Source organism: Primulina tabacum, chromosome 3 (assembly GCF_025594145.1).
Source record: "Primulina tabacum isolate GXHZ01 chromosome 3, ASM2559414v2, whole genome shotgun sequence".
Lineage (NCBI taxonomy): Eukaryota > Viridiplantae > Streptophyta > Magnoliopsida > Lamiales > Gesneriaceae > Primulina > Primulina tabacum.
The window spans coordinates 27,892,246-27,910,935 of record NC_134552.1 but is presented as its reverse complement, the minus strand read 5'-3'; the positions used below and the strand labels follow the sequence as shown (position 1 = coordinate 27,910,935).

The window sequence follows — 18,690 nt, the reverse complement described above, 5'->3', positions numbered from 1 at the left end:
CATAGTTGAAAATTTCTATCCAAAGTTTCCAAAATCCGCAAACAACATATTAATATCCCAAGAAAAAATTCGAAGCATGCATGACCACAATAAATATTGTGCTGAATTAAATAGGTTACTAGTAAGAAGAGTCGTATCTGGGTTCGCCTCCTTGGCATGCATGGAGAACACTCTTCCCTAGGTTGGCTGCCTCCACTGCGGGCAGTCCCTAAACATATGATCACTGGCTCCGCACTTGAAGCATTTTCCAGAACCCCATAAACATTGGCTCATATGCTTACGGTTGCACTTCGGGAACACTGGGTACTCAGGCTTCTAAGGAGCCTTCTTTTGCGGCATAGGACCTCTGCCTTTCGGCGATTCTTGAAATGAGCTCTATCTCGGCTGCCCCTGGAAAGGTCTCTTGAGCTGCTGCTGCTGTGAGGGGTGCTGCTGGGGTGCCTGATAGGGCCTCTTGCTTTTTCTATCATTCTCAATATCCCTCTGGTCCTACTCTGCCGCCAAGGCTCTCGACACGGCAACAACATAAGTGGTAGGACCAGGAACTCTAACGTCACGGTGCAAGATCGACTGTAACCCATCAATGAAATGCCTCAGCTTCTCCCAGTCATCATTCAAAATTAAGGGCACGAAGTGATACCCCTGTAAAACTTCCTTACAAACTCAGACATTCTGCTGTCTCCCTGTCTCAAAATCATAAACTTCCTAGTCACATAGAAGCGTACTTCCTCAGTGAAGTGCTTGGATTGAAACACCTCCTTAAAACCATCCCAAGACAAAGTTTGCAAGTTCACTGCCACAGACACGCTCTCCCACCACAATCTCGCGTCTCCTGTCAATAAAAAAGTGGCACATCTAACTCTGTTTGCATCCTGCAGTTCCATGGAAGCGAAAATCACCTCGATGGACTTAATCCATCCCTCAGCTATCATAAGGTCAGTAGTCCCCGAGAACTCTTTTGGGTCCATCCTCCTAAACCTCTCATACACTGCCTCTGGCGTGGACGGCCTCGCTCCAGTCGCTACTCCAGCATTGTTCCCTGCAAACTGTGTGAAGAACTGAGTCATCCCCACAAGCATTTGTGCCTGCATATCTGGGGGTGGGCGAGGAGGAGTGGCCCTCTCCTCATCCCGAGCCTCTATGTTCTCTTCACCTTCTCCTCATGCATTCATACGTCTAGGAGGCATACAGTTCCAAAATTTATCTAACACGTAAACCAACATGCATGAACATAGTATCTATTATCATAAGATACACATAAATCGAATTTAAACAAGCAAATGCTGAAATCATGACTCTGATGCTTACTACACGAATGAATTTTAAAACTTTAAAACTTACAGACTTGAGGCATGACTTCGTGAGCTTCTCGCAACCAGCATTAGGCATAAACCTTTACAAGAACATTGTTCTGATACCAACTGTCATGTACCGTACTTTTAAACATACTTAAAATTTGCAGAAAAACAAAAATTTTATTAAATAACAATTTCTCAAAATACACTTGTAATTAAAATGCTTGAACAAAAGTTTGAAATGTAAGAGAACATGCAACAAGTATTTGTTCTAAAATAACATAAAGTAATTCGTTAAAAAAATATCAGAGTAAACAATTTTATCATGCATAAAAATAAAATCCTTGAAAATTAAGGCGGTCCTCATGTTTAGTCCACCGCACAATTCGAGCCAGCTCACTGATCCCCGCCTCTCGTCTCCTCATACTAGTCCTCACCTGCATCGATAAAGTCTAGTGATTCTAAAGACTCAACATGTATAAACTGGGAATAGCAAGTAACGTATAATAAAACCACATGCATTTTAAAGTAGCACATACGTAATTTAACTTTGAACATACTTGCATAACATAGACGTGCCATCGATTCATAAACATTTTCATAAACGTACTTGCATCATACATACTTAAACATGCATAGTCTTCATCATTTTGCGTAGAGATATGTTTCAAAGCAAGTGACCAATAACATAGTGCGCTTGATCAGACTAAACCACAGTACTGGGATGGCAGGTATTTCCACTACCACATACGTAAGATCTCTGGTCATACTTTACTGGGCGGATTGGTCTCTGGTCATACATCACCGCTTTTCAATCATGATCAAAACTTGATCATACTTTACCGGGGTGGAGAGGTCCCGGACACGTTATCCGGCTTCAAAACCCGTTCATATTTGGTCAAAAGACAATTAGCATACCTCAAAAACATAAAATATTTTCTTTTGCACGTTGAAAATACTTGCGTAGAATTGAGGAATTCGTTGGATCTCGCTTGGCTGTTGTTGCACATACTATCACGTTTTCATGCAACTTAAATTCCATAACTTAATCATGCCAATCGTACTTATTACCATGTAATTAAATAATTTAGACTTTCTAGAACATTCGGGACTTGCCCATGATAAACATCATAACCACCCATGACATCGAACCCCGGAACAAATCCTGATATGAGTATGAACATTTTTCTAAGCAATGGGAGACATGGCCACCATTTAAACTAAAATACCATGATTCTTATTCAAACTATTTAATCGCTAATCTATCCTCCCCAAACTTGGACATAACGATTTATTAATACCAAAACAAACCAATTACACTTAAACCTAAAGCCTCTTAACTCCCGGACCAGCGTCTAGGCGCCGGCAAGGTAGCGCTGCAGCGCTTGGTCAAGAGCCTAGGCGGTAGCAACAGCGCCGCAGAGCTACGAATGTGAAGACTAGGCGCTGCGGTGCTCCCATACCAGCGCTGCGACGCTAACAGTTGCAAAGAGCAGGCGCTGTGGCGCTACCTCTACAACGCTGAGGCGCTAACCCTGAGCGAACCAACCAAAAATCTGCACAAAAGTTTTCCTACGGCTTCTATTGCATCCTCACCCTTACCGACCCAAAACGACACACCTAAAATCGTATTATCACCCCACTCGACACGCCTAAACGCAGCAATGACCACTCGACGATTCCCGAAAAAGCCTGCAATCAAGATAAACTTAAGAAAACATGAAGAACATTTTTTTTTAAAAACGCCACAATTTGAGCAGTAACACAAAAATGATCATAACTCACTTGTTTCTTGTCCAAAAATTATGAAATTACTTGCATACAATACACAACAAAATACTTACTACGACAAGATCGATGAAAAAATGAAAGAATATACATGCTTTTGCTGATCAAACTCACGAAACGACGGATAACGACGCGAGGGAATACGAGACTCGATCCGGGACGACTTGTAGCACGATTTTTGTTCGAAAAAAAACGAAATTTTTAGAAATTTTACAAGGGGAAAGGGTGGATGCTGTTGAATTCTATGAACCCTAGTTTTCCTCTCAACTTGAACTTGTATGTGTGTGTGTAGATATGTTTGTGTGTGTGGTGAGTTTAAAAAGTTAATTTGGGGGGTTAATTAGTTAAATAAAAATACTAATAACTAATTAATATGCTAAATAAAATACTAATCCCCCGCTAATTACTAGCACCCCCTTTTTTAATATAAAATACACAAGTGTCAAATTTTCAAGGTTTAAAATCCCCAACTATTCAAATTAGCAATTGTTTGGAAAAGCTTAAAAATCTCAAAATCACCTAAATCGTCACAAATCTCTTTTCTCGATCTTATTTCGAATATCCGTCTGAAACATAAACTCAAGAAAATATTTTTAACGTGCATCAAATAAACATGTAACAATTTAAAATAATGTGAATCGTAAATCATGCATAGTTAAAAAACATTTTAAAAATTTAGATAAATAATTCAACAATTTAATAAAGGCATGGGTTTACGTGTACTGATTTTGAGCTCTACATTAGGCCTCCGCAAAGTCCGAGCCATCTCACTGATCCCTGCCTCTCATCTCCTCATACTCGTCCTCACCTGCATCGATCAAGTCTATTGAGTATAAACACTCAACACATATAAACTGATAATAGCAAGTAGTACATTATAAAGCCACATGCGTTTTAAAGTAGCACATACATATTTAAACTTTGAACATACTTACATAAACATAGACGTGCCATCAATTCATAAACATTTTCATAAACGTGCTTGTATCGTACATACTTAAACATGCATAATCATCATAATTTTGTGTAGAGATATGTTTCCAAGCAAGTGACACATACATATTGCGCCTGATCAGACTAAACCATAGTACTGGGTTGGCAGGGATGTGCACTGCCACATACATAAGATCCCCGGTCATGCTTTACAGGGTGGATTGGTTCCTGGTCAAGCTTTACAGCTTCCCAATCATGATCATAACCCGGTCACAATGTACTGGGGTGGAGAGGTCCCCGGACACGTTCTTTGGCTTTCAAACCCGTTCATAATTGGTCACAAGACAATTCGCATACCTAAAAAACATAAAACATTTTCTTTGCACGTCGAACATACTAATACATTATGCATGCGTGCACAGGACAAAAATTTAATTTAATTTTTTTACAAAAAGCGTGGCGCTCGGGCGTTAAAATCTTACCGCTCGGGCGCTGCCCACTTGGTTGGGCTCGAAAATCCTCAAAAAAGATACATTTTTACACAGTTCGAGCAGTTACACGAAAATGATCATAACTCACTCGTTTCTTGTCCGAAAATTACGATTTTACTATCAAATCGAAGATATCAAAAAGTACTACATTTTATATGTTGAAATTTTTCTAGAAAACTGACCGAAAATTCACAGAATTTGAAATGACAGCAAATTCGATTTTTGAGATCTAAAAATCGTTTCAAACATTTTTGCTCAAACTTTGCATACCACAAACGAATTTTTACGCACCATACACATCAAAATACTTGCTACGAAAAGATCGATGCAGAAATAAAAGAATATATATGCCTTTTCATTAAAACGCACGAAGATAACAAATACCGATGCAGTGGATTACGGGAGATGACCGGGAGACGCTTGCTGCATGATTCTTGCTCGAAAAAATGGCGTAAATCTCCAGAAATTTGCAAGGGAAAGTGGTGGCTGCTGCTGTAACTCTAAGAACCATAGATCCTTAAGAAAAAGAATACAAAGAGTGTGTGTGTGTCGTGTGAGTGTGTGTGAGTGGGGTAATTAGGGAGTTAATTAGGAGTTAATAAAATACTTAGTTAAATAATTAGTGATAAAATATTACTAATCTAATTACTTAATCTCATTCAAAGATTTAATAAAAACAGTTAAGTACCAAATTTTCAAGATTTAAAAAAAAATTTCTCAACTAATCAAATTAGTATTTTGAAAAGCTTACAACCTCAAAATCACCTAATAATTTAAATTACGCTTGTAAAAGGCCTAAAATTTCATAAATCTTTTAAAATATCAATTTTCTTGACTTGAAATAAAATATCACATTTTCATAAAATGTCTAAATCGTCACAGTCTCTTTTACTGACCCATATCGAATATTCGCCTGAAACATAAAACTCAAGAAAATACTTCAACGTGCATCAAAAAAACATGTAATAATTTAAAATAGTTCAAATCTTAAATCATGCATCGTTAAAAGAATTTTAAAATTAAATAAGTAATTTAAAAATTTAAAAAATGAATGGGTTTACAAGTACTGATTTTGGGCTCTACAGTTCCTCCCCCACTTAAATAAATTTCATCCTCGAAATTAAATCTTACTAAACAAGTTCGGGTAGCGACATCTCATATCTGATTCGGCCTCCCAAGTGGCCTCCTCCACTGATTGATTCAGCCACTGGACTTTGACCAACTTGGTCACTTTGTTTTGAATTCCCCGCTCCTGTCTGTCTAGAATTCGGACAGGTCTTTCCTCATATGACAGATCTGGAGCAAGCTGCAACGGCTCATAACTCAAAACATGCGAAGGATTTGACACATGCTTCCTCAGCATCAAAACATGGAACATATTGTGTACTCCAGCTAGATCCGGAAGTAGAGCAACACGATAAGCAAGTGTCCCAAATCTATCAAGAATTTTGAATGGCCATATGAATCTCGGACTCAGCTTGCCTCTCTTACCAAAGCTCATAACACCCTTCATGGGTGCTAGATTTACGAATACGTGATCTCCTACGGCAAATTCGAGAACCATCCTTCTACTTTTAGCATAACTCTTTTGGCAACTCTAAGTGGTCTTCATCCTGTCTCGGATCTTGACCACCGTGTATGCAGTCTGCAGACCAATCTATGGGCCAAGTTCTGATCTCTCACCGAATTCATTCCAATGAATCGGTGATCTGCACTTCCTTCCATACAGTGTTTTGTAGGGAATCATACCTATAAATGATTGAAAACTGTTAATGCAGGTAAATTCCACTAGGGGTAGTTTCGATTCCCAATTCCCATGGAAATCGAAAACACATGCTCGCAACAAATATTCCAATATCTGAATCACTCGCTCAGACTAGCCATCTGTCTGAGGGTAAAATGCCGTACTGAATAGCAACTTCGTCCACATAGCTACATGTAAACTCTTCCAGAAGGACGATGTGAATCTCGAGTCCCTGTCAGACACAATATAAACTGGGATCCCGTGAAATCTGACTATCTCCCGAATATAGAGCTCTGCATACTGAGTCATGGAGAACGTCATCTACACCAGTAAGAAATGTACCGATTTAGTAAGTCGATCAACTATAACCCAAATAGCATTAGATCCCCTAACTGACCTTGGCAATGGATAGGATCGATTAACTTGTGAAAGAGTGTTTAGAAAGATGGGTTGAATAAACACTCACGATTTTCACAATCTTTTCGAATGTTGATTCAGTTTAGTGACAAACTGAAACTCGAAATCTTGTCAGTCGATAACAATCAGTTAACAATAAAGTGCGGAAATAAACTGACTGATAGATAGAACAAAAACTGAAATAATAACAACGAGAATTTATGGATGTTCGGAGATTTCAATCACTCCTACGTCACCCCTTCTATCACAAGGATATGATATCCACTAAAAGACTTTGATCGATACAAACACTTGTACAGACCCACTTCAGTTTGGACTTAACAATGCAAAAACTTAAACTCTTAATTTACAATATGTTTCACAGTGCTCAACTGGACTTAGCACAACTGATTTATTTAAAGATCGAATGTACAACAAAACGATTTGTGCTAGTAAGCTCAAAGGTAGCCTAGAATGCTACGAATTAATCTGATAAGTGTGAGCTTCTAATTTTTTATATGAGCGAGAATTTTAGCAGAATAACAGCAAGATTGATAGAATAGTGAATTGTTGTTTTCAACTGCTCTTCTTACTATTTATAGGCTTCTCTTCAACGTTAATAATCAATGTAATTTGAAACTTTATATCCGTTGGTTGCCACATCAATATCTTTCTGAGATTCGTACACTGTAGCTTTTCTGATATGAGGAGTTCCCACTGTTAGTTGCAGTATGTTTTGTACTGTTGTTAGTTGAATTTTCTTTTAGTTAACTGATGACGTGTTCAGCTGAAGGATCAGCTGAATAGCTGATAAGCTCACAACAGAATGTAGCAACTGATCAGTTTCCAACTGATCAGTCAGTTGTCTGCATAAGTTCAGTTCAGCTGGTTCAGTTGCCTTTGCGCATTAATCTTCAGTTATAGGCAACTATCAGTTTGAGCATTTGTTTAGTTACTTTCGATCATCTTGATCAGTTGATTCAATCGATTTAAGTACTTAGTTTGTCAAACTACAAAAATTTAGTTTCCAACAATTTTCTCCTTTTTGGTGTTTAATAAAACTTGGAATATATGAACTGATCAACTGCAACTGAAAAAAAACTTCGAATTTATTATTTCCATGTACAGATTCGTACAAATAAAAGAATCAAATGTACAGATTTGCATAAAGAATGAAAGAATGAAATAATATTCAAGAATATTCAAAAATCTGCCATAATCTTCAACCTTTAACTGAAATCAGTTGATTACTTATGTTGATCTTCATCTTTTCATTTTCCTTTGTCTTCTCCTTTTCGAACTATTTCTTCTCCTTTTTCCCGTTTTTTGTCGAATGCATCAACCTTTCTGGATAATATACGAACATCCGAGGCGATGTCTGACACAACATTCATCACAATATCTTGCAGCAAATCTATCCTTTTAGTGACAGTCTTCTCCTAAAAGTCAAAGTGTCTTCCAACTAAGGCTTGAGTTTGGAAGTGGGATTCAGTCGACACTCTATCCTTTTTAATTTCTTCCATCTAGAGAAATAATGAAGTCACGTTCTCTTGGATTTGCTGTAGTCTTCTCGTAATAAACTCATTTGAAGAGTTGATCTTCAAAGTATGCGCAAGCTGGGTTGACTGTATGTTTGAAATAGCATTCATCATACTGACGAGATTGTTCTAAACATATTGAATTCCGTCGAATAAGGATTCAGAACCCATTGATATACCAGGAGACATGTCTCCAGAGGTTTCTAGTATCTGCTCCCTTTCTTCTTGATTAAAGATTCCAAAAGATCTGTCAGTTGTATTAGTTTCAGGCATCACCATTTCTGAAACATCTTCATGAAAGACTTCCTGTTGAAGTTGTGGAGGAGGAGAAGGATTAGGATCAACAGAGGTACTTGACGGCTCTTCAGTTTGGTGATCATCTGAAACAGTAGAAGGTTGTTCAGTTTGTTGCGCAGCTGATTCACAAACTGGTTCTTCAGTTGGTTGTACGGCTGAGGCGTCGACTACCTCTTCAGCTGGCACTTCTTCAGTTTCAACTCAGTGCTGCTGAGCCTCTTCAGTTTCTTCAAAAACTATATGTTCAGTCATGGCAGTTGACTGAACTGGCTCTATAGACTCTTCAAAAACTGCATGTTCAGTCATGACAGCTGACTGAACTGGCTCTTCAGTTTCTTCATTAATAGCTTGTTCGGCTGGTTCTTCTGTCTGAATGATTGGTTCTTTATTTCCAAAAATTTCTTCAACTGATCTATTTGTATCCAGCTGAATATCAGTGGTTACCGATTTGATGACCTCATCAAGATTTGTCAATGAAAGCTCAGCATCAGAATTAAGTTTAAGATCATCAGTTGAGGATGGAGGTGTATGCGAAGATGGTTGAGCATACGTTGTAGAAGGAGTAGTTACTTGCTGAGAAGATTCAGCAACTGGTCCTTGGTTGGCTCTTGAGCTGATTCTTCAGCTTGCTCTCTTGATCCAGTTCCCAGTGTTTAATCTCCGTCTGCAGCCTGATAAGATCAATTTCCAATTGATTATAGACATCTCTCATTTTAGGCAGTTGGACTGGTGGGATCATAATTCAAGCGCAACTGAGAAACCATTTTGGATAACTTCTTGACTTGGATTTGATCGAAGAAATACTGCTCTCATTGCAAGGCCTGTTCAATCGAAGCAGCTTTGACCACCCTCAGAACAGCTCTTTCCAGATTAACAAATTTCTTTAGAACTGATTTTTTCTGAAGTTGTTTTGCAAAAACGTCAGTTCTGAATATAACCCATTCCTTGTAGACTCTGAACTTGTCCATAGAAAATTCATTGATCTCTTTCCAGATTAGATCAATGTGAGTCTGGACTGTGTTGGTTGGTCGGGTCTTTTCTTGCAACTTCCCCTTGCCTTTAGGATCAGTCAGGACGTGAGGGAGACGTAGTCCTGACGTTGTTGCATCAATTTTCTCTGCAATCACTATCCCTTTGGGTCTGGAAAAAGGTAGAGTGGAGAAGCCAGAAATGGTGATTAATGGGGCCTTGACTCCAGTTGATTTCTTCTTATAACCGGATTCAGTGATCTTCTTCTTGGACTGTTCATCAGAAAAAGGTAACTGAACCTCAGTTGATGGTTCAGATGGTACAGCTCTCAGAGGTGTAGCCTGAATAGGCTTTTGAGCTCCTGACTGAATCAATCTTTCAGTTCGGATGGTTCCAACTGCAGCAGCATGTTTTGTCTTCTGAGTCCTGGGTCTCTTGGTGATGTTGGGTGAAGGAGTCTTCTCAAAATCAAACTCACTGACAATCAGTTTTCGCTTGATTGTCTTCTTGTGAACTGTCTTCTTGGTCTTCTGAGTAGATTTGGGGGCCTCCTGCATCCCGATTTCCTTCTTCACTTTACAGAATTTCTCAGGAGACATATCCAGTTTGAGATTTGGTGGCTCGACATTCTTGGCATTGAACATTTTGAGCTTTAATGATTTTTCAGAATCATCACCCACCAACCCCTTGACTTTCAACAAATAGCGGAGCTGCACAGCATATCCTTTTGATTGCTTGGGCGACTGAAACATGTTCTTTAAGATGTTGAATATGATATTCTTCCAGTTCAGTCTCCTGTCAGCAATGATAACAGTCATAGCCTGAAATTTTTCCAGCGTAAGAGCAGCAAAGGATCCTGCCTTCGCTAATAGCCCCTTGGTTACAATATCAGCCATTAACTGAACCTCTGGCTTTAATTCCTTCTTTGGATCGGAAACTTTGATTTTCCGTCCATCAGCAGCGAGTGCAGTTTGCATTTCCTCAACATCAGCAATATTGATCTCAGAAATGTTAGCTAGCCCATCAGTAGGCAGCAGAAATAGATTATTGAAGTAGTCCTCATCAATGATCAGCAGCTGACCATTGACAGTAGATGTGATGTTGCCGGTAGAAGTTACGTAGCCATTTACATAAAGCTCTTGAATCTTTTTAGGGTAAATCTCCTGGGAAGATAATCCCAAAAATGGTTTGAGTCCAGCTGCTTCCAGTTTTTTAAAGATTTTCTTCACATCTTCATCAGGAACAGTCATAACTGAGGCAAAATTGATTGCCATAGCATTCAGAAAGTGAGCTGGAACTTGAGTTGCCATTTGATGAAATGATTTTCTGCGAGAAAGAATGCTTTGCGATTGGATTTGCTCTGTAAATCTGAATAAGCGTAAAGAAAAACTGAATAGGAGCGGGGTATAGAACATATGTATGTGATGGTTCAAATTTTGGACACGTGTCAGTCCAAGAGAACTTTAATAAAAGCGTGTGTACGTGTGATGAAAACGTGTGTAGAATATAAATGGATCACATGGGTCCACGTTTCAAAGTGTTATTCATTGAAAGACTACAATTAAATGCGTAATCAATCAGTCACATTACTTAATATGGAATATTATTCGATTTATTAGTTAACTTATTGGAGAAGATCAGTTAGGACATCAACTGAGTGATTAGTTATGAACTGAATCAATTCAGTTAAGGGCCTACTGACTATTGTCTTCTCAGTTAACCAATTATTTTCGACATTCCCCCTCAACAAATGCATAAAATTAAAAGAATGGTAAGAGAAACTTAGTCTAGATTAGTTAAGTTTATTTGGTAACTGATGACTCTTCGTCTTCCTATTGTCTCTTCAAGGGCTATCTATAAATAAGACCAATGTTATTTGATGACAATATCTAAACACTGATGGATTGCTCAAGCAGTCCCAACGTCCCTCATCCTTCATGGAGACCTGATCGTTTTGAAAGATTGAAGAAGGCTCTTGAAATGTTTGTCTTTTCAAAGGTTATGTCCGAATGGACCATATTTCATAATCTCCAATCAATTCATAGTGGTGAATTTCCTGCCACTGGTAAGGGCATCTCCAACCGTTCTCCATAATGGAAGAATCCTCCATTATGGAGGATGAAATCTTCTCCAACCGTGCTCTATTTGTTTCCTCCATTTTAGAGTATGCAACAATGATCTTCTATTTATGGAGTATCACTGTTCATATGAAGGATTGAAAATAAGTGAGAAATAATTACAAAATAGATATTTTAAAAATTGCAATATAGTCCTTTTGAAAAATTTTTTAGGAAAGTATCACTATTGAAGTCACGCACCCACACTTAGGTCGACCAAAATAGATTTGGTCGTGCTTTGGTCAATAAACCAAAGCACCATGCTTTGGTTGTGCTTTGGTCGACGAAAGCATACCATAGCATGGTATGTTTTGGTCGACCAAAGCATTGGTGGACCATGCTCCAAAGCATGTTGGAGCATGGTCGACCAAAGAAAGATGTTTATCTTGCTTTGGTCGACCATGATAAAGCTTGGGTCGACCAAAGTGGGTTGACCTTGTTGATCAAACGTTGTTTTAATTTTTTAATGAATTAAATATAATTTACTATTTATAATAATTATCAAATGGAACTAATGAACAATTTAATGACAAAGAAATACATAACACAATTTATTACAAACACTTATTATCGACTTAATTTAAATTGATAAACATGTGATATTTTTAGACATAAAAACGTAGACAATACTAAAAGTGACATATCACCAACAATAAAAAAAACACACACACACAACAATAAAGATAAATATATTTTTAGTTCATTGCAATCATGATATTAAATTTTTACGGTGGAAGGTCGGACTCAGATGGTGAAGTTCCTCCGAGGAACTCCCCAAACGGTGTAGAAGTCCCGTCAGAGCCATCCCCCATCTCCATTCTTTTCTGCCAAATTTTTTGTTGTTCTTTTATCAAGTATGCACGGACTGATTCATCAACGCATATAGGATTCATCCTTAGTATTTTATTTTCTTCCTTAAAAGCCATTATCGCATTCCTTTGTTTCTCAATATCAATGAGCTGTTGTCGATGTACCTCAACATTCTCCATCACAGCCACCATTTTCTCAGTACATTTGGCCATGGTGGAGATGTCCTTCAAGTATTCTTCAGTAGCTTTTCTTTTGGCTTTGGCCTTTTTTAATGCCAATTGGACGCTGAGAACTCCCTCCTGACGGATTATCTTCATCCAGTTTTATAGCAAATCTAGATAGCCCTGGAGAATCGGGTGTCGGTGATTCGGTGTTGGGAGAATAGTCAGACTGGGATGAGTCGATACTCCCGTGGTTTGGTATGAAATTAGGTAAAATAGTGTTTGATGACCTAAACTTCTCTTGGTCCTTAAGTAAAGACCATACATGATCCAACCGCCAAGTCGACCCAGCTGATTGCTTAAATAAAGCTTTTGCTTGATCCAACTATAACAAGGTATGAATTGTATCTTAGTTACAGAATGTAAAAAATATAATTTCACAGAAATATGATAAAGAAAATTAATTACTCACAATGTCTTTCTCAGAAGCACCACTTGGACGGCTAAGTTCCACCTGGCTAACACATGAACTAAATTTTTGGACAATTTTGTTTATGTTGAACCAGCGACATTGGAGGGCCTTAATAATTCGAGGCTCTGTTGATTTACCGGTGAGTTGTTCGTTGTATGTAAATGCCACTCGTGACCATAACTTATCGCGTGATTGGTTTATACCAATTATTGGATTTTGGGAGACATCAAGATTCATCACGAGTAGTTTGTCCTCCTCGATTGAGAATACAACACCACGTTTAGATGAAGTCATTTGATCGTAAATAATTATTCAATTTGTAGGAATGGTGTCATTGCTTTGAATGATACTTCAATTTATAGCCAAAACATTTTGAATAAAAAATCTGGATCAACGGTCTAAATTAAATGATATCTGATCTGATGGTAGAAATTCAAATTAATTAGATTGATTTGTTTTGGGATACGAAATTTGACTGCAACGTGAAAACCCACCCTTCAGTTGGCTTTTAGTGGAAATACATAGCCCGTGACAGCTGGTATATAGACAAGAGTTGACAGATGAGTCATCTCTGATTGCGACTAGACACCCGTGCCAGCTGACTGCAACGTCACAACCCTTCAGTTGGCTTTTAGTGGAAATGCAATGATGCAAACGTGGTTGATCAAGCACCAAAGAAAGCATGGGAGTCGTTGGAGTTGCCCGAAGGACCTATAACGAGGGGACGTAGCAAGAAGTTTAAAGAAGCAGTTCAAGAACTCATGATGAACTACCAGGGAGGATCTACAAATTGGGTGACTAAATTAGAGTAGGTTGGGAATCATGGGAATAATATTGGAGGTCTTTGGAATGTTATTCAAGTGCAATTGCCGAAGGTTCAGCGCACCCGCGCTAAAACAGGGACCGCACCCGCGGTCCATGATAATCGAATTTAAAAAAAATTCCCGAAGCTGCACCGCACCCGCGGTCGTATCATCAGTGCACCCGCGGTCTTCACTTCCGTGTCAAATTTGCTAATCCTGAAGCTTCACCGCACCCGCGGTCGTATCATCACCGCACCCGCGGTCTTCACTTCCATGTCAAATTTTCTAGTTATCTTAATTAAGTCTTTTTACACTACTTTTTCATGCTTTATTGATTATATATGCATTGTATCAGACCATGAACGGAATAATTTCAGACTTTAAACATATTATTGGAGATTTCTCTCAATATTCAAGGCATTTTGCTTTGATCTTCAACACAAATCAAACTTATCAAAGATTGTATCTTTGTGGCATTTGTCGATTGTTTTTCACACGGATAGTCAAAACAAGTTCTTTGAAGGTTCGTTTGAAATTCGATTGTTATTATCGTTGATATTTGTTGATAAGTTATAATCGCTTAGAGGTGAATATCACAAATCGTTACTTGTTTCAAAAGATCGGGACAACATAATTCGATTCTTGTTCATTATTGAATTGAGGGTGGTGCGATTTCAATATTCGTGCTTGCTTTTCATTCGTATGAGGTTTCGTATCATTTGGTATCAGAGCTTTGGTTCATTGAATTCAAGTAAGTATCTTGTTCTTAATTTTCAGATCTGTCTAAAATTTTGTTCTGTTATCAGATCTGTGGTATCCTTTCGTTTCTTTTGTCAAATCTTTCTATATATAAATATATATATATATATATATAAGAAAAAAATATATAAATTTCATTCTGTTATCAGATCTGTGTTATTCCTTCGTTTCTGTTTTCAGATCTGTGTAATCCTTTGTTCTGTTTTCAAATCTTTGTTATTCTAGTGTTCTTGGCTTTGTGCAATCCAAGTGAGACAGTGGCGAGTGTCACGAATTGAATCTTGATAGTTTGGTATACAAATATAAAGATTGATCACATCTTTGAAAGAATTATCACATTCGAGTGAAAATATTTGAGTGCGAGTGTTATTTCTTTGGAGTGATTGTGAGAATTTGGGTGAGGAACATCTTTTATCTCTACTAACATTTTCTTGCAGGTACAAAATCTGAAAGTAAAATGGAGAGGGAAGTGTGAGAAAGTTCGAACCAGGGGTTGTCTAATGTTCAAATGGAGGCGTTATTTGGGCATTTTAATAGAATGATGAGGGCCTAGTTGGATCCTTTATATGAGAGGTTGGATAGGCTTGAAGTTAGCACTAGTGAAAATAAATCTAAACCTAAAGGTTTGGGTACAGTCGAAGAAGAAGAGGATGATTATGAATTAGGAGTAGAAGAGGAGAGTCAAAACGAGAACTGGGGTAGGAGCGGAAGAGGTAGAGGATTTGGTAGGGGAAGAAGAGAAGCCTTACGGGGTAGGTACGATGATGGGAATAAGGAATATAATAACATAGGTAGCATTAAGATGAAAATTCCGTCGTTCCATGGTAAGTCGGATACAGAGGCTTATTTAGAATGGGAAAAGCGAGTTGAATTTGTGTTTGATTGTCACCATTATTCTGAACTCAAAAAGGTTAGGTTGGCTGTGGTTGAGTTTGTTGATTATGCACTTATTTGGTGGGATCAATTAGTAACCACTAAGAGAAGATGCAATGAGAGGCCTATAGAAACTTGGGCTGAGATGAAGAGCGTAATGAGGAAGAGGTTTGTACCAAATCACTACTATAGAGAAATGTTTAAGAAGTTACAAACTTTGAGACAGGGTGTGAAGAGTGTTGAGGACTACTATAAAGAGTTGGAAGTAGTCATGATTAGAACAAATATAGATGAGGATAGTGAGGCTACTATGGCTCGTTTTCTGTGTGGTTTGAACAGGGAAATTCAAGAACAAGTGGAGCTTAGACATTACTTAGATCTAGATGAAATGGTGCAGATGGCGATAAAAGTGGAGCAAAAACTCAAGAGGAGAGGAGTTGGCCGTACCACACAATATGGGAATACATCAACACTTTGGCGTTCCAACGTTGTTAAACGTGAAGAAAGCAAGGTAGTGGTCAAACCCAAAGTTGACATTAAACCGGAGGCGCCTAAGCAGGGAGTGCAAGGTAAACCTGAAACTCCTATTAATCATTCTAGAGATATTAAATGTTTTAGGTGTCAAGGAGTTTGTCATATTGCTAGCCAATGTCCCAATAAAAGGGTGATGGTGTTGAATAATTATGGGGAGTATGAATCTCATAGTGAGGGAGATGATGGAGAGGATGAATATGAGATGCCTGCATTAGAGGATCCTGATGAGGGATATGAGGCAGTTGTGGGCGAAGCATTAGTGACTCGGCGTATAATGAGTACCCAAGTCAAGGAAGAAGAAATTAACCAAAGGGAAAACTTATTCCATACTAGGTGTTTTGTCAATGGCAAGGTTTGCAATCTTATTATAGATTGAGGAAGTTGTACCAATGTTGCTAATTTTGAGATGGTTGAAAAATTGAGCTTGCCTACTTTGAAACATCCTCAACCATATAGGCTACAGTGGTTGAATGACTGTGCTGAAGTGAAAGTGAACAAACAAGTCTTGGTTGCGTTTTCGATTGGGAAGTATATTGATGAGGTGTTATGTGATGTGGTGCCAATGCATGCTTGTCATATTTTGTTAGGGAGACCATGGCAATATGATAGGCAAGTGACACATGATGGGTTTAAAAATAGATATTCTTTTGTACTCAAGAAAGAACCCATTGTTTTACTTCCTTTGTCCCCAAAACAAATCATGGAAGACCAACGACAAAAGAAAAAAAGAGATGAGGCCGAAAGAAAGAGTGAAAAGAAAAGTGAGGTGGCCTTAAATAAACAAAAAAAGATATGGTCAAAAAAATAAGTGATAAAAAAAATGATGAGATGACCATAGAGATAAAAAAAGAGGGAAAAGAAAATGAGAGGAAAGAGGTCAAAAAGAAAACATATATGGCCCAAAAGAGTGATATGAAACAATTGTTGCACACACATGATACACTTTTGTTGATTCTTTACAAAGAGATTCTCTTTAACACAAGTGATATAGCCGAAAATCTTCCGAGAATTGCTGTTTCCCTTTTGCAGGAGTTTGATGATATATTTCCGGAGGAGCTACCTCAAGGAATACCACCATTGAGGGGGATTGAGCACCAAATTGATTTTGTGCCCGGAAGTGCATTGCCAAATCGTCCAGCTTATAGAAGCAATCCGGATGAGACTAAGGAGCTTCAGCGACAGGTAAGTGAATTGTTAGATAGGGGTTTTGTGCGTGAGTCCATGTCTCATTGTGCTGTACCTGTTTTATTAGTTCCTAAGAAAGATGGATCATGGCGAATGTGTGTAGATTGTAGGGCAATCAATAATATAACCATCAAGTATAGGCATCCCATACCTAGACTAGATGATATGCTAGAGGAGTTGCATGGTGCATGTATTTTTAGTAAGATTGATTTAAAAAGTGGTTATCACCAAATTAGAATGAGGGAAGGTGATGAGTGGAAAACGGCATTTAAAACCAAATATGGGTTATATGAGTGGATGGTCATGCCTTTTGACGTAACTAATGCTCCTAGTACCTTTATGAGGTTGATGAATCATGTTTTGCGTGCTTACATAGGGAAATTTGTTGTGGTTTATTTTGATGATATTCTTGTGTATAGCAAAAATTTAGAAGAGCATGTTGAGCATGTTGAGCATTTGAGATTTGTACTGATCACATTTAGGGATGAACATTTATATGCTAATCTTAAGAAATGTGATTTTTGTACAAGCAAAATTGTCTTTCTTGGTTTTGTGGTAAGTTCACAGGGGATACAAGTGGATGAGGACAAGATAAGTGCTATTCGAGATTGGCCAACGCCTGCTAATGTTAGTCAAGTTCGAAGCTTTCATGGTCTAGCAAGCTTCTATAGGAGGTTTGTAAAAGATTTTAGCACACTGGCGGCACCGATGACAGCGGTGATTAAGAAAAACATTCCATTTCATTGGGGCGAGGAACAAGAGAAGTCTTTTAATATTATTAAACAAAAATTAATTAATGCGCCTTTACTTGTTTTACCTGATTTTTCTAATACTTTTGAAATTGAATGTGATGCCTCAGGTGTAGGTATTGGAGGAGTTTTGATGCAAGGAGGACGACCAGTGGCGTACTTTAGTGAGAAACTCAATGGAGCAGCGCTGAACTATCCAACGTATGACAAGGAGTTGTACGCGCTTGTGAGGACTTTGGAGATATGGAAACACTACTTGAGGCCTAAGGAATTTGTGATCCATACGGATCATGAGTCTCTAAACTACCTTAGGGGACAACAGAAACTGAACAAGCGGCATGCTAAGTGGGTGGCATTCATAGGAACATTTCCCTACATAATCAAGTACAAACAAGGTAAGGATAATGTAGTGGCCGACGCACTATCACGGAGGTACGTACTAATCTCTACCTTGGATTCAAAAATCCTGTGATTTGAACATGTGAAAGAATTGTATGCGATGGATGAGGATTTTAAGGAAGTATTTGAAACATGTATGCATGGTCCACATGATAAATTTTATTTGCATAATGGGTATTTATTTAGAGAAGATAGATTGTGCATTCCTAAGTAATCAATTCGTGAATTACTTGTGAGGGAGTCACATGGTGGTAGTTTGATGGGGCACTTTGGTGTGGCTAAAACTTTGAGTAGTTTGCATGAGCATTTTTATTCACCACATATGAAACGTGATTTTGAACGTGTTTGTGAAAAATGCATTATTTGTAGACAAGCTA

General features: G+C 38.2%; 1 protein-coding gene across 1 annotated transcript; it reads right to left on the bottom strand.

Moving 5' to 3' along the window:
• Positions 1 to 12,615: 12,615 nt before the first annotated feature.
• LOC142538631 (glutathione S-transferase T3-like) lies at positions 12,616 to 13,305 on the bottom strand. The gene is made up of 2 exons (XM_075643945.1): positions 13,012 to 13,305; positions 12,616 to 12,924 (listed from the first exon to the last, which is right to left on the bottom strand). The coding sequence occupies exons 1-2, from the start codon at positions 13,303 to 13,305 to the stop codon at positions 12,616 to 12,618; spliced, it is 603 nt and encodes a 200-aa protein (XP_075500060.1).
• Between the last annotated feature and the right edge of the window lie 5,385 nt (positions 13,306 to 18,690).

Coding starts and splice junctions, on each gene's coding strand:
- LOC142538631 (XM_075643945.1), bottom strand. CDS start 13,305: ATGACTTCATCTAAACGTGGTGTTGTATTCTCAATCGAGGAGGACAAA. Junction 12,925..13,011: donor GTGCTTCTGAGAAAGACATT/GTGAGTAATTAA, acceptor ACCTTGTTATAG/TTGGATCAAGCAAAAGCTTT.